Genomic DNA, 22,421 nt, shown 5'->3' on the forward strand with positions numbered 1-22,421 from the left:
CCGAGATCGCGCCACTGCACTCCAGCCTGGGCGACAGAGCGAGACTCCGTCTCAAAAAAAAAAAAAGAATTGAGAAAAATAATATGCTTCGAGGCTGAGTGCCCAGCACTTTGCAAGGCCAAGGCGGGAGGATCGCTGGAACCAGGAGTTCAAGACCAGCCTGGGCAACACAATAAGACTCTATCTCTACAAAAACTAAACAAAAGCTAGCTGAGTGTCATGGTGCATGCCTGTAGACCCAGCTACTGGGGAGGCTGAGGTGGGAGGATCACTTGAGCCTGGGAGGTAAAGGCTGCAGTGAGCCGAGACAGTGCCAGTGTAATCCAGCCTGGGTGATAGAGTGAGACCATGTCTCAAAAAAAAAAAAAAAAAAAAGAAAAAAAAAAGCTTTGATATAAAGTCACTTGCTGCCACACATAAACACAATAGAAAGACACTGTGAAATATGCAAGGATTCAGGAAAAACATTATAAAAATGCTCCTTTAAAAAAATCTACTCAATCCAGTTAACTAAAGATAATTTTTTTCCAAAACTATACAAATAAGAAGGCTAAACTATTAATAGGCAGCAATAAGTACTCAATCCATGGAAAAACAGATTAAAAACTAAAAAACTGTGGTAATCACAATTAAAAAAAGGAATGAAAATGTTCTATTTCTATGAAAAAACGAAATACTCAAGGTCATGTATCTACTACTAATTTGTGACAAACCCCCACAGAATAAATGAGTGGAAGGAAGAGGTTGGAAAGGAAATGCTAGGTATGCTAATCTCCTAAATTTTGATTTCTGAAATGGTTGAGTGAGAAACAGAGGTTGTGAATGTTCAAGTTTCAAAAGAAATGACTAGGAAATTAAAAATGAAATGCATAGCATCCAAATTACCGGGGAAGAAACGGTAAAACAGAGACCACATAGCAAGACTGTGGGAGGAGGGGTGCAGGAAATACCAATAGCTTACTTTTTTGAGTACTTATTATGTGCTGAATACTGGTTTAAGGGCTTTGTACAGCAAATCCAATGAAATCCTTATAAATTCCCTATGAGGTCGGTACTATCACTAGCCCCTTTTTATGGACAGATGAATCTGAGGTATAAAGAGATTTAAAGGTCAAGGTCACACAGGGCCAGAACTCAACACCAGTTTCTGTGCATACGTAAAATGACTGTGGGAAGCACAAACTCACCTTTTAAAAGGTGACTCAGGGAAGGAAAAAGAGGAGAGTCCCTTTGTTTTTCTGTATAATGTACTTCTGAATCATTTTTAGTTTTCTTCTTTTTGGATTGAGCTTGTATTTCCATTATAATGTTTTGAGATGGGGAAAGGCTCTTGATAGAAAACTTAAAATTTACTAAGGAACAGAAAGCTCTAAAACAAATCACTAGCCTGGGCAACACAGTGAGATCCATCTTTACCCAAAAAAAAACAAAAAACCAAAAACTGGCCCGCTGTGTTGGCACGTGTCTGTGGTCCCAGCTACATGGGAGGCTGAGGCAGGAGGAATTCAAGTTGGGAGCTGCAGCAAGCTATGATGGTGCCACTGCACTCCAGCCTGGTGACAGAGTGAGACTCTCTCAAACAACAACAACAGAGAAAGCATTAAAACAAAACAAAAACCCACCTCATTCAGGGCAATAATTACTATTTTGAGTTTTCAGCTCACAGACCTACATTCTTCAGTCTTGTATATTGGAGCTTACAATGGTACCCATTAATTTTGGCTAAAACACTTGGGTTGCTGCTTTCCCTAAAGAAACACTATTAAGTCACATCCCAAACACTTACTTAGTGGTCATGATGCATATTAGTCAGCATACTGAAAATTAAGTATTCTGGCCCACTAAAATATATAAAAAATTTTAAAGGTTGTTTCTGTGCCTGTGGCATCTTTTATTACCTAATTAAGGATCTTTTAAAAAATCTCTAAATTATTTTCTGGATGATCATTGCCATACAGGTTTGTTTTCTTCAACCCTATCGCCCCTCCTCAGTCTTTCTGTGCTCCGGATAGCTCTTTTCTTATAACATCCTCAGTCTTTCAAGAACTACTCACTCCTTTTACCCTCTTCTCTGAAAGGAGACCCCGCTCTCTTCATTCCCCCTCTTCTAGCCTATTTGCCCACTTCACACTTCTACTCTCAGGCAGAGAGTCTTCCCTCAGGCTCAGGCCACAGCCTTCTCCATTCCTGCCACAGCCACCCTCCCTTCTCCCAGGTCTGCTGGCAGCCTAGGTGACTTCTACACTGATGTCCATGACCCAGACAGCCTACCTTCACAGCTTCTTGATTTCCTGGTCTAAAAAATTGCCTTTCCAGCCTTACATCCAAGTCCTCATAATTACAAAGAGCTATTTCACCAGTGAAATTTTAAATATTAATATTCCTTTTTTTTTTTTTTTGAGACGGAGTCTCCCTCTGTTGCCCAGGCTGGAGTGCAGTGGCACGATCTCGGCTCACTGCAAGCTCCGCCTCCCAGGTTCACGCCATTCCTCCTGCCTCAGCCTCCCGAGTAGCTGGGACTACAGGTATGCACCATCACGCCTGGCTAATTTTTGTATTTTCAGTAGAGATGGGGTTTTGCCATGTTGGCCAGGCTGGTCTCAGATTCCTGGCCTCAACTGATCCGCCCACCTTGGCCTCCCAAAGTGCTGGAGTGCTGGGATTACAGGTGTGAGCCACTGCACCTGGCCTAAATATTAATATTCTAATCTCTGGTCACAACCTCTCAATTTCACAGCCTTATTCTATAGATACCTTTAAAAAAACATCAAACTATTAATCTTTCAAACTCCAATTTTCCTCAGTCTATCAAAGAAAGTCATAGTTGACTTCTTTGGTGATACGCCTAGACCCACGACGTATCATCATTCAGCTGCTTCGTTGCTGCTACCTTCAATGTTTAAGCTCCTTTTTCTTTCGGCCAGAAACACTCAACCATGGATCCAACCAGATGCCCTCTCTGCTCCACACTTCCATGGAACCTCAGACTTGGCAGTGCCTTTGTCAATGTTTGTCACCAACCAAAACATCCTTAAAGATCCTTACTTGCTAAATATCCTCCCACCCTCAAATAAGCTAATATCCTACTTTGTTAAGAAAATCCTCTCCTATTCATTTTAGAAGTAATCCCTTCAAATTCTCTTAGTCCTGTAGTGAAGAGACAGTGAAGACATCACCAGTTTAGTATGTTACTCTTGAAAGTTTTCCATTGTAAAATGTAATCCAAAGGAATAAATCTCTGATGGTAGAATTTCAACATAGCAGATAGCTGGCTCCACTATGAGTCATGCCCCATGGACAAGTCCCCCAATGAAGGTGATGCCCGGCCCCAGAGCAAAACTACTTTTATGAATACTTACCCACATATTCAGGGGTACCCATAATTTCTCGGAGCTCTTCACTGTTCTTCAATATTCTTGAAAGGCCAAAATCAACAATCTTAATGTCACCCAATGGAGATTCGCTTGTCAACAGAATATTCTGAGGCTAAAAAAACAACATACCCCCACAAAAATCAATACAACTATGATTAAGTACACAAAACTTGGAGCCCATAAAACATACATTTCACCTGTGAAACTGAGACTGAGGAATTTAACAGTAAACAGTCATTTGTTAAAGAAATATTTTTACAATATACTTCCTACTATGTATAAGGTAGCAGGCCTGTACTCTCTTGTATTTTCAATCTCTTCCCCTACCCTGGCTCTTCCTCAGCATATAAACACGTTTCTATCCCCACCTCATGGAAACCATTCCCCATGACCCTGAATCTCCTCCAGGTAGTAGTATCTCCTACTATTCCCTCAAAGCTCAGCTTCTTGAAAGCATGGTCAAGCACAATTGGTATCGTTTTCTCAGTCCAACTAAATCTCTTTTGCCCCCTCGACTGAATCTGCCTTCATTAAGGTCACAATAACTTCAATAATCAAAGACCCACCAAATCCCGTCTGTGTCTTTCAGGGACTATTTTGCATGCAGTGATTTCTGTAGCACTGGGCACTGTTAAGCATCCTTATATTGATGAAATTCCTCCCCGTTTTCTCCACCTTGGATCTCTTCCTTCTTCTACAGATCCCTCACTATTTTCTCAATGTTTTCCTTCTGTCCTCCTTTTAAATATTTGTGCTGTTCAGGATCTCTCGCTGCATGGCCAACTCTTCTCCCACCACTCTGCATTCTATTTTGGAGCAATTTCATCTACTTCCAAAGCTTCAACTGCCACTTACATACTGATGATTTCTACCCTAAGTTCTCTCCGGACTTGTGAGTGGGGGCATGTGGGGTGAGGACACGTACAGTAATGGGAAAGAGCTCCCCAGAGCCACAGAATCAGTGGGGTTCATATCCGTGGAGTCATTTTTACCCAAGGGAAAATAACCTAAGATACTTTCACATAAAAAAGACAAGCAAATATATTATGGACTAGAATGTAAAATTCATTAAATTTTTAAAACACGAATTTTGAAAGGAAAGTTTGTGTTTGCATTATAAAGAGTCCTCACTTAATGTTTTCTGACATTAAGAATATTTCCAAAGGTAAGATGAGAAACATTGGTAAATTACAAATACTTCACTATAACACCCAGTGTTTTAAGATTGGGCCCCTGCTTCCTTTTCAAGATTAATTTCCTGTCATGGCTCCAAAGGCAATCTGTGCTCCAAATCAAACAGTCTGTAATCCCTAAATAAGACAGCTACTCCCACATCTCATGCGTTTGCACATGTACCGCCTTTGTTCAGGACGCCCTCTCCCCTTTCCTCCCTGACAGATTTATTCTCATCCCTCATTCCATGCATGATGGGTCTCAATAAAGCACCAATTCCTCTGTAAAGCCTGCCCTGGCTTCCCCTGCTCCTTCCAGGGAGGGCTTGATGGCTGCCCCGTTCCTGCTGCACATGGTGTACACCGCATGCTTATTCCATTGTTTTGTTAGCTGTTTGTTTCTGTCCCATAGATGCATAGAATGAATGTTCACATTTCCTTTCCTTCCATTCATATTCTGCCCCTCCATCTGACTTCTGTCCTCTCATTCCACTACAAATCACAAAATCAAGTGATATTTTTCAATGCTTTCTTCTGAACCACTCCCTTAGCAGTGTTTGACAAACTACTCCTTCCTTGTTTATATATTACTTTTCTCTTGGCTCCCATGACAAAACACTGTCCTAGCTTTCTTCCTATCTCTGGCTGCGTCTTCCATCTCCTCTGAGGGGCCACCTTCTTTTATCTGGTCCACTGGATGCTGGGTTTCTCAAGGCTTGATCTTGAGGCCTTTCCTCTTTTTACTCCAAACTCTCAGCTTGCATGATCTGCACCCAAGGCTTAAATATCACCTACACCTTATGCCTCACAATTTTTTTCTTTCTTTCAGACCTCTTCAACCAGCTGCTTACCTATTATCTCCCCTTTGATGTCTCAAAGGTACCTCAAATTCAACATGACCAAAAACAGACTCCTATTTTCCTTCCTAAATCAGATTCTCCCTATGCCAATGACAGGTGTCTCAGTGAATGCTATGATCATCCCTCAGAATAGGAGAGAACACTAACAATCATCTTGACCATTCCTTTCCGCCCCGCTCTTCCATTTAGCTAACATGTCACCATAGTTGATTTTAAGTACTAAATTCCAAGCATTTCTAGACTTGGCCTTTTTCTCTCCATCTACAGAAAACCAAAGCTACCTTTCTTGCTCTACTGCGATGGCCTCTTCAGTGGTTTGCTAGGATCCATTTTGCCCACATTGCAGCCAGGAGGTTCTTTTGTATTATATAAATTGGATCTGTTGTCCCCTTTCCTAAACCCTTCCACAGCCTCCCACTGCTCTTAGATAACTTCCAAACTCCTTTGCATGGTGTGCATATCCTGAGGTCCAGCTTCTGCCGAGCTAGCTCTCCAGACTCATCATATGCCATGATACCCCTGGCTCCATGAAGCTGGGTCCCACAGGACACTTTCCAGTCTCTCACACTTGCCATGCTCCCTCTTACAAGAGTGAATTTATAGATGGTATTCCCTCAGTCTAGAACACTTTTTTCCATTCTTTGCCTAGTCTCAACTTGGTAAGAAGGCCTAAGATGGCAGTGAAGCAGATTACAATTTCCATCCATGAGAGGGGCTGCAATATGAAAAAGGAAATTGAGGCTTTTTTGGTCCCTCTTTTTTTGAGACGGAGTCTCGCTCTTTCACCCAGGCTGGAGTGCAGTGGTGCAGTCTCGGCTCACTGCAAGCTCCACCTCCTGGGTTCACGCCATTCTCCTGCCTCAGCCTCCCGAGTAGTTGGGACTACAGGCGCCCGCCACCACGTCCAGCTAATTTTTTGTATTTTTAGTAGAGATTGGGTTTCACCGTGTTAGCCAGGATGGTATCTATCTCCTGACCTCATGATCTGCCCGTCTCGGCCTCCCAAAGTGCTGGGATTACAAGCGTGAGCCACCACGCCCAGCCAGATCGTCCCTCTTTTTAAAAAGGGTCTTACCTTCTACCCAACCACCCATCCTACCCTTTTCTATTATGAAAATGCCTGTAAATTTATCAGGCTGAATTCAAAGAATAGGAAGAATCTATGGCTTCATGAGGACAGAAACCACAGTACTGATTAATATTTTATCACTGTGATCAGTGCCTGCCACACATTAATATTGTTGGGTGAATGAATGGAAGAAACATAACTAAAAAAATTAAGAGGGTGTCTATTTTGTGTCAGGACTGGTAGTAGTATAAGTATAACGAATAAGAACACCCTACTGTCACAGTTTATAATCAAGAGAAAATAGACGGACCTGCTAGGCTCAAGTCATTCTTCTGTGAATTGCACCATGAGAGCAATATATACAAAGTACTCAGGCGATAAATATATCAGAGTGATTAATTCTGCCCTGGAAAATTACAGAGGAGCTATGTGAGCAGACCTTGAAGGGTAAAAAGACTTCCTCATTTATTAAACAAATATTTCTTGATTGCCTAATGAGCTAGGCCCTGGGGAAATAACAGAAAACAAGACACGAGTCCTCTCTTTCGGAGCCCTGCATCTTAATGGAGACAAATAAATACACCTTGGGTCGCTTTAAGCACTATGGGGAACTCAAAGCAGGGTGATGGGCGAGAGTGGTTGCCTGGGGTGTGTGCATGGGCATGCTATCTTTAGGGGAGTCAGAGAAGGCCTTTCTAAGAAGGCAACCTGAAGGAGGAGAGGGCGATGTTAAAAAAGAGCCAGTCACAGCTCAGTGTCCTGGAGGGGTTGGGGTAAGCAGGAGGCATTCCAGGCAGAGGGAAGAGCAAATATAGAGGCTGTACTGCTGTGGAGCATCTGCAGGAAATCCTGTGTGGCTGGAGGACAGCACAAGGCAAAAGGGGTATGAGTGGTGGGAGGCATGAGGTTGGAAAGGAAATGGCTAGGAGATCACAGGGCTTTGTAAGCTATTCTGGAGTAAATGGTAGAAGGCAGGCCACATTTTCTTTGTTAATTAGCTTCTAGCTAATTCTTCAGGAAAAAAACACCTATGTAGCATCATGACTATGAGTCCTCAGACTTTTCAAGGCAATTTCAATTTTAGTACGTTAATAAAATACTATAGTACAACAAAAGGGCTGGGCACAGTGGCTCATGTCTGTAATTCCAGCAGTTTGGGAGGCTGAGGTGAGTGGACTGTTTGAGCTTAGGAGCCTGGGCAACATGATGAAAACCTGTCTCCACCAAAAACACAAAAAATTAGCCAGGCTTGGTGGTATACATCTGTAGTCCCAGCTACTTGGGAGGCCGAGGTGGGAGGATCACTTGAACCTGGGAGGCAGAGGTTGCAGTGAGCTGAGATAGTGCCACTGCACTCCAATCTGGGTAACAGAGTAAGACCCTGTCAAAATCAAAAAACAAAACAGAACAAAAACTACAGTAACCACAAAATGTCAATTATTCAGGCAAATTCGATAGGAGGGGTTTGGTTCAGTGACACATATTCATAATCGAATGTTTTGCCCTTTCTAGTGCACACAAAATGCCAAGTGAAATACTGCTAGGGAAAATCTTCACCAAATCTTGAAATATTCTTGTGATTAGTAAACATGTACATTATATGAATGTTCTTAAATACCATTTGTTCCCTTAAAATAGTTTAAATGTTTTCCCCTTTTATGTGTGTACACTTTACATTCCCTGAAAAATGCTTTCTTTAGTTACTATGCAAAAACTAATTGGTTTGGTGGTAATGTTGTAAATCCTAAATTAGTGTGATCAAATTATTAAAATCTTATTGTATGAGAAGCCTAGGCCCTGTTACATGCATCTATGATACACCAATGTGACAGACTTTCTAAAAACGAAGTTAAACAACTGAGAGACAGGTTGCTAGAAAAAACACATTTCTCATAAAATCAGAGCTGTTTCAGGGGATTTCAGTTAATATTTATTATGTGGCCTTTACTAACTGTGCCCTATTTTGACCACAGGGCTCTTTTTAAAAATAGACTTTGCTCCTCTGAATAAAATATATGTACAATTACAGGACTATAATCTCTGTCTCTTCTTCGATGGTGAAATATATCTACTTCCAATAAGCTGAAATACATGTCCTGAAAACAAAGCTAAGTACCTCAGCATTTACAATTTAGTTAAACTTTCTTTCTAGGGAATCCAGTTCATGATAAAGAAGTTGTGGCACATAAAACCTAGTTCTATTTAAAATGTATGAATCCCAGGTAGTAAGGGAGAGAAAGAAGCAAGGTCAATCAATAGAGAGGTGATGACAGTGGAATAAGCAGAAAACCTGCAGACGGTCCTTAAACAGATGGTGGCTGTAGGGAAGTCTTTTATTTATCTCGGTATCTTCATCTTTGTACATAATCCATTTAACGTTTACTGAACAATCACCACTGGAGAAGATTTAGTGGTTAAGATCATTGTAAAGTTGAGGTTAACCTGCTCAATAAGGCTTAGGGTATTATGGACAGAGTTTTAAGGAACATTTTATCAGGCAATTAAAGTTCTAGTACATTAACTATTAAAACCCAGGTTAGAGTAGAGAAATAGGTTAATAATCCTGTCAAAATTAATTTGGGGGACTGTTTAGAAATGTTTTTGTTACCCCTACTTTCAAGTAATATACTGATGCTTAAATTTAAATCTCATATGGAAAGTCCCAGGTTCTGGCCACTTTTTTTGAAATTAATTTTTAGAAATTAAGGTTTTAATTAAAAAAAAAAGTTTTTGAGACAGGATCTCCTTCTCTTCCCCAGGCTGGAATGCAAGGGTGCAATCACAGCTCACTGCAGCCTCGAACTCCTGAGCTCAGGCAATCCTCCTGCCTCAGCTTCCTCCGTAGCTGGGACTACAGGCGCATGCCACCATGGCTGGCTGAATTTTTAATTTTTTGTAGAGATGAGGTCTCGCTATGTTGCCTGGGCTGGTCTCAAACTCCTGGGCTCAGGTGGTCCTTCTACCTCAGCCTCCCAAAGTGCTGGGATTACAGGTGTGAGCCACCACACCTGGCCTTCTTCTAGTCCACTTTTAACCATGAGCATAACTGGGTGAAAAAATTAGTGATAGAATCCTAGTATAGTTGTCCCTTGGTATCTGGTGGGGATTGGTCCAGGGACTCCTTGCAGATACGAAAATCTGTGATGCTCAAGTCCCTGAGAGGAAATGGTATAGTATTTGCATATAACCTAACCATATCCTCCTGTAAACTTTAAATCATCTCTAGGTTACTCAGAATAGCTATTATAATGCCACACATCACCTCATTTGTATGGATTCAATGAAATACTTGGTGGGGGACCAATTCAAGGTTAGCTTTTTGGAACTTTGTGGAATTTTTTCCCCCTGAATATTTTCAACCTGTGGTTGGTTGAATCCATGGATGCAGAGGACTGACTGTACTAACACTCCTGAAAGACTGAACCAGTACAACACCATTTGAAGAAAAAAGAGTAATGGATTTTAAGACCAGATTTCTTTGTGCTATTTTTGGTCAGTCCTCCCTCCCTTGGATAGGACTAAAACCAGGTCACTCTATTGAATGACTAATTCACCAAATTATTGAGACTGTTTTGGTACTTTTAGTTGGTTTTGTTCTTACTTTGCCAGAGTTGTTGTTTCTCAGATTTGCAGTTTCTGCAACATTTTATATATTAAATGAATGGGCTTTCTCTTAATCATGGCTTGTCTTTTCTATTTTTGTGGATTTATGGACTCATACTTTTACAGACTCCTAAATCTGTATCTGCTACTCCCTCACCCACCCCAAGAACTTTCCCAGCTCAATTTAAGGTATTTGGCTGAGAGTTTTCAGTGAATCAGTCTTTCGGCAAACTGATCATTCAGGCTCTGCACCAAAGCCAAACAGTGTATTTCCCATAGCGTCAATTATATCCTTAATAGAAGCAACTATAATAGTTATTTTAACTTCCAACTAACTTCTGTCACAGGGACAGGAGTTTCCCATTTTAACCAGCACGGAGACTAAATAGCTTAATAATTCAAAATTATCATATATATTGGGATTATCAGTTTTTAGAGAATGAAAACATAATATATTTAGCTTTGAGGCAATGTGGGAAAATAATTTCTTAAAAAATAGCCTAGTCTTTCAAGCTCTTCTAGAGACCAAGAGTCAACATTATGAGCACACACTGTTGAAGACAGAGGACAGCAGACTCACTTTGTCCAGACTCACAGAGGCCAACTGGAAAGACCTTTTAGCAGAAATCACTCTTGCCTGCATAGCTGCCATACCAACCCCATCTCTGTCCTCTCCCTCCAGTAGCTGACTCACAGACATGTCTGACTGCACATGGAGGGGCAAAAAGGCAGAAGGAAGGCTGAGAACCCTTTGGACCACTTTTGTCTTCTAGTTCCTCTGGGTCAAGGAAACATGAAGAGTCCAGTTTTCAACATCAAAGGCCCATCATCGTCATCAAGGCCTCTACTGAATCTGGAAAGAATTCTACACCAAGTGTATTAGAGAGAAAGGAATATGATACTGAATGTACTAAGGAGAAAGGGATATAATTTCCTTGTGTAAACACACACTTAAAGTTGGTATTCAAGAACTTAATATTCACCTTTGATACTCTCAGGTAACATCAAAGATCCATGCACATGGTGTTGACAACCTGTTTGACTTGCTACTTAATTAGTTCTTGAATAGTCACAAGTTGAACTGTTGTAAGCTGAAAGCTCATTTCCTATAGGTGCAATGCTATTTAAATTGGAATTCTGTTCCTGGAAGTCCATCATAAGACTAGTAAAACATCATTAAAAAATAAAACAGATACACGATTTTGCAAAGTTAAGAGTATAAAACCAAACATGAAAGAAGCTACAGCATAAACATTTATTTTGGGAATTCCTCTGCATGGCTAATACTGAGGCTTCTTAAAGTATCAGCCCAGTGAAAGTCTGTACTGCAGAGACCATCTCTTCCTTGTAAATGTTCCCGAGGGAAGCAAGGTGGAAATTTATTGCAGCAAAGATCTTTGAACTTCTTATGCATATGACAGACTGAAGGGGAAAAGCAAAGCCCCCACCCAAGCTGCGAAAGGTTTTAACTAGGTAACCTTGAGCATTAACATCAGGCCACCTCAGCATTTGGATGTGCACATGTCCACACTTGCTTTCAAAAAACGCCACTGTGTACCATGTGGCTACTGGGTCCTGAGTGTCCATTTTAGCCATGGTATTAAAAAATTAATATCTTTGAGAAAAGGTAAATGTGTATAAAATGAATTTACATTGGCATCTTTCAAAAGAGAACAAGAAAACTTCCACATTGTTTTTTCCCTGTATTTTTCTGTAGGAAACAAGTAAAATTTTCTGTAGGAAACTAGTATTTAAAAAGAAACTACCTTTCCACCTAAATTCAAATGGGACATTATCAAGTTTGCTTTAGAAGTCAACCTCCAGATTACATACACTGTATCCTCTTTTTTTTGTTTTGAGATGGAGTCTTGTTCTGTCAGCCAGGCTGGAGTGCAGTGGCGCAATCTCGGCTCACTGCAACCATCATCTCCCAGGTTCAAGCGATTCTCCTGTCTCAGCCTCCCAAGGAGCTGGGATTACAGGTGCCTGCTACCACACCCAGCTAATTTTTGTATTTTCAGTAGAGAAGGGGTTTCACCAAGTTAGCCAGGCTGCTCTCAAACTCCTAACCTCAAGTGATCTGCCCTCCTTGACCTCCCAAAGTGCTGGGATTACAGGCATGAGCCACCGCACCCAGCCTGTACACTCCTTCTTGAGAGTGTGCCTTCATGCAATAAAAATTGGGCAGTTATTTATACAGTATTACATATATACATATATGAATTTATATTTATATAGTATGACTCTATCTATCTATATAAATAAACAAAGGTATTATGGAATGTGCCATATAGCAGTTCTTTTTTTTTTTTTGAGACGGAAGTCTCACTCTGTTGTCTAGGCTAGAGTGCAATGGCGCGATCTCGGCTCACTGCAAGCTCTGCCTCCCGGGTTCACGCCATTCTCCTGTCTCAGCCTCCTGAGTTGCTGGGACAACAGGCTCCTGCCACCATGCCTGGCTAATTTTTTTGTATTTTTAGTAGAGACAGGGTTTCACCGTGTTACCCAGGATGCTCTCAATCTCCTGACCTCGTGATCCACCCACCTCAGCCTCCCAAAATGCTGGGATTACAGGCATGAGCCACCACACCCGGCCCTGGCCATACAGCAATTCTGGCCTGAAGTTTAAGCATCACTTTGCCCTACCTTGAATCTGAAACTTTAGGGTTGTGGCCTAGCAATTTAGTTTAACGAGCCCTTCCAGGTGATTCTGATTCACGTCTGGGTCAGAGAACACTGCCATAAAGCATCTACTTTCTGCTAGAGGGGATATTATAGCAGATGTCAAGGTAGATCAGTAGATGATCGTGGTGTGAGATGACCCTGCAGTTCACGATGGGAAAGTTTTTTTGGGGGTAGTCCAGAGGCTTCAGCCTTCTCAGGTTACCATCCTTCCTAACCCTATTTCCCCTCGCCAGTAAGGCCATCTTTGTAAACGGAATAAACACTAGGAACTAGGGTCGCTGTGGCATGTTCTCTGTTTGAGGACTGCTTCATTTTCCCACAGTTGCACCTGGACTTGATATGAAAGTAACCATCAGAAGATCAACAGAAATCTTAAACTTGCTGAAAGTTCATTTCCTATAGGTGCAATGCTATTTAAATTGGGGTTCTGTTCCTGGAAATCCATCATAAGACTAGCAAAACATCATTAAAAAATAAAACAGATACACAATTTTGCAAAGTTAAGAGTGTAAAACCAAATATGAAAGAAGCTGCAGCATAAACATTTGGGAATTCCTCTGCATGGCTAATACTGCCATGCAGACACCTGCAGGAATATACTAAGAATAATCATAGCGGACCTTTACGTTCTCCTGAGCATCCATTCTCTGTTCTTTCAGAAACAGAACTGATTTGAGAATCCAACCCTTCTCCACTCAGTCCACGTAAAGGTTAGGATGGTAGAAAGGGTTATACCTCTTCCTCCAGAGTTGGAGCCTATGACACTGATGACACTGGCATGGCAAGCCAAAGCCCTACACCCATCAGCACACTTATTAGCTCCAGATTGATCTACGCTGGTGTAATCAGAGTGAATCTCAGAACTTTGGACAGAGCTGTGAGTAGAGACTGACTTTCCTGCTGTCTCCGGGTAGTTGCAAGGCTGAACAGCAGCATCTACTTTATTACCATCTTATTGTCATTCAAAGAAGGCAGAGCTGAATGCTGGAGAGAAACTGAGTACTAGCAACAGTTTTTGAGCCCTGAATATTGTCATAACTGAAGCTAGAATTATCTCTGGACTTGTTTGCCACTAAAATTTCCTTGTTTTCCTTACCCTGGTTTCAGCTGGCATCTTGATCACTTGAAAGGAACATAACTGACATATCGTCCTTTGTTTTTTCTTCCTTCCTCTTCTCCGCCTGTGACAATTTTAAATTAGAAATCTACCTGCCTCTAATCTCTTTAATTTTCTCATTTATTTACTGCTGCCTATTTTCCAAAACACTGTTTCTCGAATATTCCTGGCTCAAAAATCATCTATGTCTTTATGACATATGAAACCCCTAGAATCCAGCCTTTTCCCAGCTTTTAATATCTCCTAATTGATCTCTCAATTCCAGTGAAATGATTCCATTTATTTTTTTCCCAAACACATCACAAATATTCCTGAGCCTTGTGAGGTAATTTTCTCTTACTCTTCTCAACTTACCTAAATCCTAACTTTTCAAAAGATCTAGCTCAAGTTCTGTCTTGTCATATTCTGAGTTCCTTTCTTTGGCATTGTATTATTATGTATCTTTTCATGTACACACATGTGCCTTATCTCCCTGATAAAACTAACTGGCTAGAGGATAGGAGTAAAGACTCAATTCTAATATCCTTGCTAGCTAATAATACACAAACATGAAATATGTTTGAATAAATCACTGTTAAATATTTTATGTCTTGAATGTCATTCTTTAGCAATCTCAAAATTGTAAAGTAATTTGAACCTTACCTTCAAATCAAGATGAACTACATCATGAGTGTGTAAAAAGTGAACACCTTCTAGAATCTGTCGCATAAGTCTTTGAACATCTTTTTCTTTAAAGGCTTCCTCTCTGTCTGCAACACACTGGTCAAAGATTTCACCCCCAGCAGCACTAGAGAAGGGCAAAATTAAAGTAATATATGACTCATAAGAAATAGCAAACACTTACACCAAAACTACAAAGTAAATTAATTACAGTCTGGCAGTAACTGTATACCTTTTTTAAAAAATTTATTTTTATTTTGAAAAATAGAGATGGGACCTCACTATGGTGCCCACTATGTCTCAAACTCCTGTGCTCAAGCGATCCCCCCACCTTGGCCTCTGAAGGTGTTGGGATTACCGCTATAAGCCATTGTACCCAGCCTGTATAACTGTTAGTACGGATTTGACAACCTGAATCAAAACACAGTATAGGCTGAGCCAACTCAGTCCCAAGCAGCTCGAGATGCACCACAATGTAATATACAGTTTACTAAGCACTCTGCACATACAGGCCACAATTTGCTGACAACTGAACTTTGTTCCTCAATTGAAATAAAGAACTGCATTTTGGCTGAAACAGTTTCTTAATCACAGTTTATTGTCATCTGAGTCCCTCAGCCCATTACTATCAATTTACATAAATACAAGGATTTCTTTACCTAAATTTTAGGAGCGATTAGTCTCTTTACACATAAAGTTATCCATTCTTGCTTTTCTTTTTTTTTTTTTTTTTTGAGACGGAGTCTTGCTCTGTCACCAGGCTGGAGTGCAGTGGCGCGATCTCGGCTCACTGCAACCTCCGTCTCCTGGGTTCAAGCGATTCTCCTGCCTCAGCCTCCTGAGTAGCTGGGACTACAGGCATGCGCCACCACGCCTGGCTAATTTTTTTGTATTTTAGTAGAGACGGAGTTTCACCAGGTGGGCCAGGATGGTCTCAATCTCCTTGACCTTGTGAACCGCCTGCCTTGGGCTCTCAAAATGCTGGGATTACAGGCATGAGCCACCACGCCCGGCCCCATTCTTGCTTTAACAAATGATTCCCTCTTGGTTTTCTCAACAATTTAAGTAGTTTACATAAGCACAAAACACACTGCTAACTACAGTTTTGTGAAAATGTTCAAGTATGTATTTCAAATATAGAGTATTATAAGAAAATTGAGGCTGGGCACAGTGGCTCACGCCTGTAATCCCAGCACCTTGGGAGGCTGAGGCAGGCGGATCACCTGAGATCAGGAAATTGAGACCAGCCTGACCAACATGGAGAAGCCCCAGCTCTATTAAAAATACAAAATTAGCCAGGCATGGTAGCGCATGCCTGTAATCCCAGCTCCTCAGGAGGCTGAGGCAGGAGATCACTTGAACTTGGGAGGCAGAGGTTGCGATAAACCAAGATCACGCCATTGCACTCCAGCCTGGGCAACAAGAACAAAACTCCATCTCAAAAAAAAAAAAAAAAGAGACTATATTCCTCTCAGTACAACACATAATCATATAACCCTGTTTAACTGTGGATTTTACCCATTAACTAAACTAAATACCATACTAACTAGTATCACTAAATGTGATCTCACTAAAGAACAATCTGAGATGTTAAAAGCATCTCTCAAGCATAGTAACAGAAAATATAATATTAACTATTTTACACAAAGTACCTTCCTTCACATGGAAGCTAGAGAAGCCCTATAATAGCCTTGCTTTTTCTATCTTTGACTAGAGCAACATTACTTTTTAACCAAAAAATTTCACTGGGAAATTAATTAAAAAACTATTAACAAAGTTTTGTACAAAAACTACTTTTACAAAAAAAATTTAGAACTTTAAAATTTCAACTTTCTAGTGGTCCTTGGAAAGTTATGAGATAATTATCTTTTGACCAACATTATTCAGAGCCATATAACTGATGTTTAGAAGCTAACAGTAACTGAGTTTCCCTAGCTGCCTGCACCTTGGCTGTATCATAGCTTCCCGCCTCAGACCAAACACTGTTTTTTCTATCTAAACTAGCATTTCCATTCTGTCCTGCTCTGAGGCCCAGTTTGGATCTTTACTTTCTCATTATTCAAATTCAACAAACCATCAAATACGTTAGGCCCTATATTCTGTCCTAGAGATAGAAAGATAATTACAAATAAGTATGTTTGGTCCTTCAAGCTCTAGGGGGGAAGAGAAAAATGAAAGATATTTAAATAACAAATACATATGCATTTATATGTGAAATTATATATTAAATGACTTGATAACTTAGCAACTGAGCAATTAATTGGAAAGGAAGTAGAAAAAAAAATCTTGGAAAGATGACATTTATTCTGAACCTTGAAGGATTACTAGGAGTCCACTAGATGAAATGCTAACAGCACATCCCAGATAGAGGGAGCATATGTGTGAAGGCACATTGTGTAAAAAATACATGGTACACTCATTAAAGGGCAAGTTTCTACTTCCCCATCCAACCAAATGGTATGGCACTTGCCCTCTGGCTATAAACAACTAGAAAATTAAAGCATATGAATCAACTATTTCAGGCATTAGAACGACAGGTATAGGACCATGAGCTGTGAGAAGAGGTTAAGCCCTCCAATATTCCTACTTGGTAACAATATATGGACAGTGGTACAGGGTAGGGGAGGAACCCAAGCAGAAGCAGAATGCAGCAGCCTTGCTAAGCTGAGAAGACAGACTGGGAGTTTGGCAAGGCTAAGACAGCTGGAATTGGCAGGTGAGTACCAGAGAGGAGGGAGCTACAGAGAGAGATCTGCTCAATAGTATTTTGAAGTCTTAGACAAAATAACTCTGGAAAATTATAAGGCTGAGAAATTCCCAGTGTTCACAGAGAATAAGGTAAGACACTTGAATTTTGTCAAATTGGAGTAGAAAAGCCACTCTAAACACTGGGGCAATGAACAGACTCCTTTGGGAGGGCCATCCTTTGTATTAAGGCTAACCTAGTTCTAGGTCTGTCCTAACAAAGCCGATCCACAAGTAATTTAAATGACTGCCAACACAAACGTCACCATTCTTTAATGGGATAAAATCTACTCAACCCTGCAACATTCCAAATGTATGTCATTTTACCAAAAATTTCTAGATATCTGAAAATGCCACAAATTACAATTCACAATCAATAGGAAAAATAATAAAAGTAGATCCAGAAATGACAGGAGATGATGGAATTAGCAGATAAGGACCTTAAAACTGGCATTATAAAGATGCTCAAAGATTTAAAGTAAAATATGAACATAATCATGTAAGAGATGGAGGTTACGAAAAGAACCAAAAAGAACTTTCACAGGTGAAAAATACAGTATCTGAAACGAAAAACCCATTGGATAGTCTTTATAGCAGATCAGACACTGCAGAAGAATCAGTGAATTTTAAGACACAGGAAAATAAGCTGTCTATGTGAAGCAGAGAGAGAGAGGGAAAAGACTGAACAAAACAAACAGGACCCCAGGGACCTATGGGACAGCATCAAGCCGTTTAATACACTGTAATTCAAGGAATAAGAGAAGAGAGGTAGGGGTAGGAAAATATTAGAAAACATAATAGCTGAAAAATTTCCAAATCTGATAAAAACTAACTATAAATAAAAAAACTTAAGTAGATCAATGAACTCCAAGTAAGATAAATACAAATAAAACCAAGGCACCATACTCAAATTGCTAAAAACCAGTGAGAAAGAGGAAAATCTTTAAAAAGGCACATTTATGGCCGGGCGCAGTGGCTCACGCCTGTAATCCCAGCACTTTGGGAGGCCGAAGCGGTTGGATCACGAGGTCAGGAGATCGAGAGCATCCTGGCTAACAAGGTGAAACCCCGTCTCTACTAAAAATACAAAAAAATTAGCTGGGCGTGGTGGTGGGTGCCTGTAGTCCCAGCTACTTGAGAGGCTGAGGCAGGAGAATGGTGTGAACTCAGAAGACGGAGCTTGCAGTGAGCAGAGATTGCGCCACTGCACTTCAGCCTGGGCAACAGAGCCAGACTCTGTCTCAAAAAAAAAAAAAAAAAAAAGGCACATTTATAGGTGAATCAAGGTAAGAATGATCACAGACTTCTTGTCGTAAATAATGCAGGGAAGATGTCAATGCAATGACAAAAAAAGAAGTGTGCCGAGAAGGTAGGGTGAGGTAGAAAAGGACTAAAAGGAGATGAGGTAGAATAGAAGTCAGGGAGAAGAGCACAGGATGGGGGCAAAACAACTAAAAAAATTCAGAGTAAGGCAATGATGGGCTAATATATACTGTGAAATGCCTCCTCCTCCAGGAAGCACTCCCTAACCTCCCGGGCAGAGTAAAGGAGCACAGTATATGGATAAAAGCAGAAGCTTTGGAATCTCACACTCCTGGACTAAATTCTGGAGCTGCTGTTTGTAATACAAAGGTTGATTTTTTTTTTCTGAGTGTTTTCTTATATATAAAATTGTGTTCTAAAATTTATGAACAGTGTAAATAAAGCATATAAATAATATATATAAAGCTGGAAGACAGCATAGCGCCTGGCATGTAGTAAATGCTTAATACATTTTAACTATTATACTCTAGTTCACACAACTAGTAAGAACTCCTGGTAAATCATCAACATTGCTGCAATCATTTATAGGCTGAATATCCCTTCTCTTAAATGTCTGGGACCAGAAACGTTTGGGATTTACATTTTGAAATATTAGCTATACTGGGGGAGTGGACCCAAGTCTAAACACATATTTATATTTCATATGCGACTTACATAGCCTGAAGGTAATTTTATACAATATTTTAAATAATTTTGTGCATGAAACAAAGTTTGTGTACACCGAACCATCAGAAAGTGAAGGTGTCACTCTCAGCCACCATGTCAAATCACAGCAAGTTTACACTTATGCACACCTGCTGCATTAGCACAGTCCCTAGCATAGTTATTCTATCCTTAGCATCCTTAATTCCTATAAAGGTGATCTCATCAGCTGTGGTCAGCATCTTTCTGGGATAATATATGAGGTCAGATGTGGAATTTTCTACTGTGGCATCATATTAGTGCTCAAAAATTTCAAACTTTGGGACATTTCATTTTCAAGTTAAGAATGCTCAACCTCCATATCTATTTCCTTTGCTAGACTTTTAGCACTTGAAGATAAGGGGTTATGTTTTTTCACTTTTTATATTATCAGTACCTATTAGTATCTAGTGCGCATGGCAGGTGCTTCAAGAATGATTAACTGATGCAGTGATCATAACCTGCCTCTTTCCATAACAACAATATATTGATGTGGCTGAGAATTTTGATATCTCAGTATCCAGAGTATATCTCTAAGACTTCCTCTTCAAACTAAAAGTAGAACATGAAATTTTTTGACCAAATCATACTGATTTTTGTTCTAAAAAAATCTGATCATCAAAGAAACAGAAGCCACCAAAAGTTTCTAAGCAAGGGAATAATATCACCAAATCTGTTTTTATTACCTATCTAACAGCAGCAGGAGGGATTTCCCCGGATTGAAACCAGGGTGACCAGCTGAAAAGCTACTGGAGAGGTTTAAGTAGAAGACTTGGTAATTCATTATACTGTACATGAGTGTTAAAGAGGATAAAGGAATTAAGGATAACTTCAAGGTTTCCAGCTTGAGCAATGAAACAGATGGGGATACTAAACAAAAGAAAAACAGGCCTTAATAGGGTAATGCAGGAGTACTGATATTGACTGCTACTGACTGCATTGATACTGACATATTGACTAATAATGATCTGCGGTTGGACACATGTATATGCAACAGGTAGCTGGAGCTTAAGAAAGGGGCTGAGGAGACTGGGCGAGAGAGCGACACTCCAAAACGGCCGAATAGGAACAGCTCCAGTCTACAGCTCCCAGCGTGAGCAACGCAGAAGACGGGTGATTTCTGCATTTCTAACTGAGGTACCGGGTTCATCTCACTGGGGCTTGTTGACAGTGGGTGCAGGACAGTGGGTGTAGCCTACCGAGCATGAGCCGAAGCAGGGCGAGGCATCACCTCACCCGAGAAGCAAAAGGGGTCCGGGAATTCCCTTTCCTAGCCAAGGGAAGCTGTGACAGACAGCACCTGGAAAATCAGGTCACTCCTACTTTAATACTGTACTTTTCCAATGGTCTTAGCAAGCAGCACACCAGCAGATTATATCGCCTGCCGGGATTGGAAGGTCCCACGCCCACGGAGCCTCGCTCATTGCTAGCACAGCAGTCTAAGATCAAACTGCAAGATGGCAGTGAGGCTGGGGGAGGGGCGACCGCCATTGCTAAGGCTTGAGTAGCTAAACAAAGCTGCCAGGAAGCTTGAACTGGGTGGAGCCCACCGCAGCTCAAGGAGGTCTGCCTGCCTCTGTAGACTCCTCGTCTGGGGGCAGGGCATAGTCGAACAAAAGGCAGCAGAAACCTCTGCAGACTTAAGTGTTCCTGTCTGACAGCTTTGAAGAGAGTAGTGGTTCTCCCAGCACGGAGTTTGAGATCTGAGAACAGACAGACTGCCTCCTCAAGTGGGTCCCTGACCCCTGAGTAGCCTAACTGGGAGGCACCCCCCCAGAAGGGGCAGACTGACACCTCACATGGCTGGGTACCCCTCTGAGACGAAGCTTCCAGAGGAATGATCAGGCAGCAACATTTGCTGTTCAGCAATATTTGCTGTTCTGCAGCCTCTGCTGCTGATACCCAGGCAAAAAAGGTCTGGAGTGCACCTCCAGCAAACTCCAACAGACCTGCAGCTGAAAGTCCTGACTGTTAGAAGGAAAACTAACAAACAGGAAGGACATCCACACCAAAACCCCATCTGTACGTCACCATCATCAAAGACCAAAGGTAGATAAAATCACAAAGATGGGGGAAAAACAGAGCAGAAAAGCTGAAAATTCTAATAATCAGAGCGCCTCTCCCCCTCCAAATGAACGCAGCTCCTCACCAGCAACGGAACAAAGCTGGACGGAGAATGACTTTGACGAGTTGAGAGACGAAGGCTTCAGACGATCAAACTTCTCCAAGCTAAAGGAGAAAGTTCAAACCTATTGCAAAGAAACTAAAAACCTTGAAAAAAGATTAGACGAATGGCTAACTAGAATAACCAGTGTAGAGAAGTCCTTAAATGACCTGATGGAGCTGAAAACCATGGCATGAGAACTACGTGACGAATGCACAAGCTTCAGTAGCCGATTCGATCAACTGGAAGAAAGGGTATCAGTGATTGAAGATCAAATGAATGAAATGAAGCAAGAAGAGAAGTTTGGAGAAAAAAGAGTAAAAAGAAATGAATAAAGCCTCCAAGAAATATGGGACTATGTGAAAAGATCAAATCTATGTCTGATTAGTGTACCTGAAAGTGATGGGGAGAATGGAACCAAGCTGGAAAACACTCTGCAGGATATTATCCAGGAGAACTTCTCCAACTTAGCAAGGCAGGCCAACATTCAAATTCAGGAAATACAGAGAACGCCACGAAGATACTCCTCGAGAAGAGCAACTCCAAGACACGTAATTGTCAGATTCACCAAATTTGAAATGAAGGAAAAAAAAATGTTAATGGCAGCCAGAGAGAAAGGTCGGGTTACCCACAAAGGGAAGCCCATCAGACTAACAGCGGATTTCTCAGCAGAAACTCTACAAGCCAGAAGAGAGTGGGGGCCAATATTCAACATTCTTAAAGAAAAGAATTTTCAACCCAGAATTTCATGTCCAGCCAAATAAGCTTCATAAGTGAAGGAGAAGAAAGGGGCTGAGGTTGGAAACAAAGATTTGGAAATATTCAGCATGTAAATGATAGCTGAAGTCACAAAAATAGATTATTATCATCCAGGGTAAATGTATAAAACATAAATATATGACATCAGTAATGCTGATGGAACTGTGGGGAACACTTACATTTATATAGTAGAAAAGGATAAAAGGCTC

The 22,421-nt window shown here is 40.9% G+C and overlaps 2 protein-coding genes across 2 annotated transcripts in view; one reads left to right on the top strand and one right to left on the bottom strand.

Annotated features, from left to right (window-relative positions):
- LOC105523793 (cytochrome c oxidase assembly factor 1 homolog) overlaps positions 1 to 13,145 on the top strand; it is a 126,951-nt gene extending 113,806 nt beyond the window's left edge. The window contains exon 6 of the transcript XR_001003646.1: positions 13,086 to 13,145. The gene's annotated coding sequence lies outside the window, so the exon portion shown is untranslated. The remainder of the gene's footprint in view (positions 1 to 13,085) is intronic.
- The window catches only part of STK17A (serine/threonine kinase 17a), a 32,085-nt gene that overhangs the window by 3,015 nt on the left and 6,649 nt on the right, over positions 1 to 22,421 (bottom strand). The window contains exons 2-3 of the mRNA XM_011958787.1: positions 14,523 to 14,667; positions 3,360 to 3,486 (exon numbers count right to left, since the gene is read on the bottom strand). Of these exons, the coding sequence (XP_011814177.1) occupies positions 3,360 to 3,486; positions 14,523 to 14,667 (272 nt within the window). The remainder of the gene's footprint in view (positions 1 to 3,359; positions 3,487 to 14,522; positions 14,668 to 22,421) is intronic.

This window comes from Colobus angolensis, unplaced genomic scaffold (assembly GCF_000951035.1).
Source record: "Colobus angolensis palliatus isolate OR3802 unplaced genomic scaffold, Cang.pa_1.0 Scaffold475, whole genome shotgun sequence".
In the NCBI taxonomy this organism is placed as follows: domain Eukaryota; kingdom Metazoa; phylum Chordata; class Mammalia; order Primates; family Cercopithecidae; genus Colobus; species Colobus angolensis.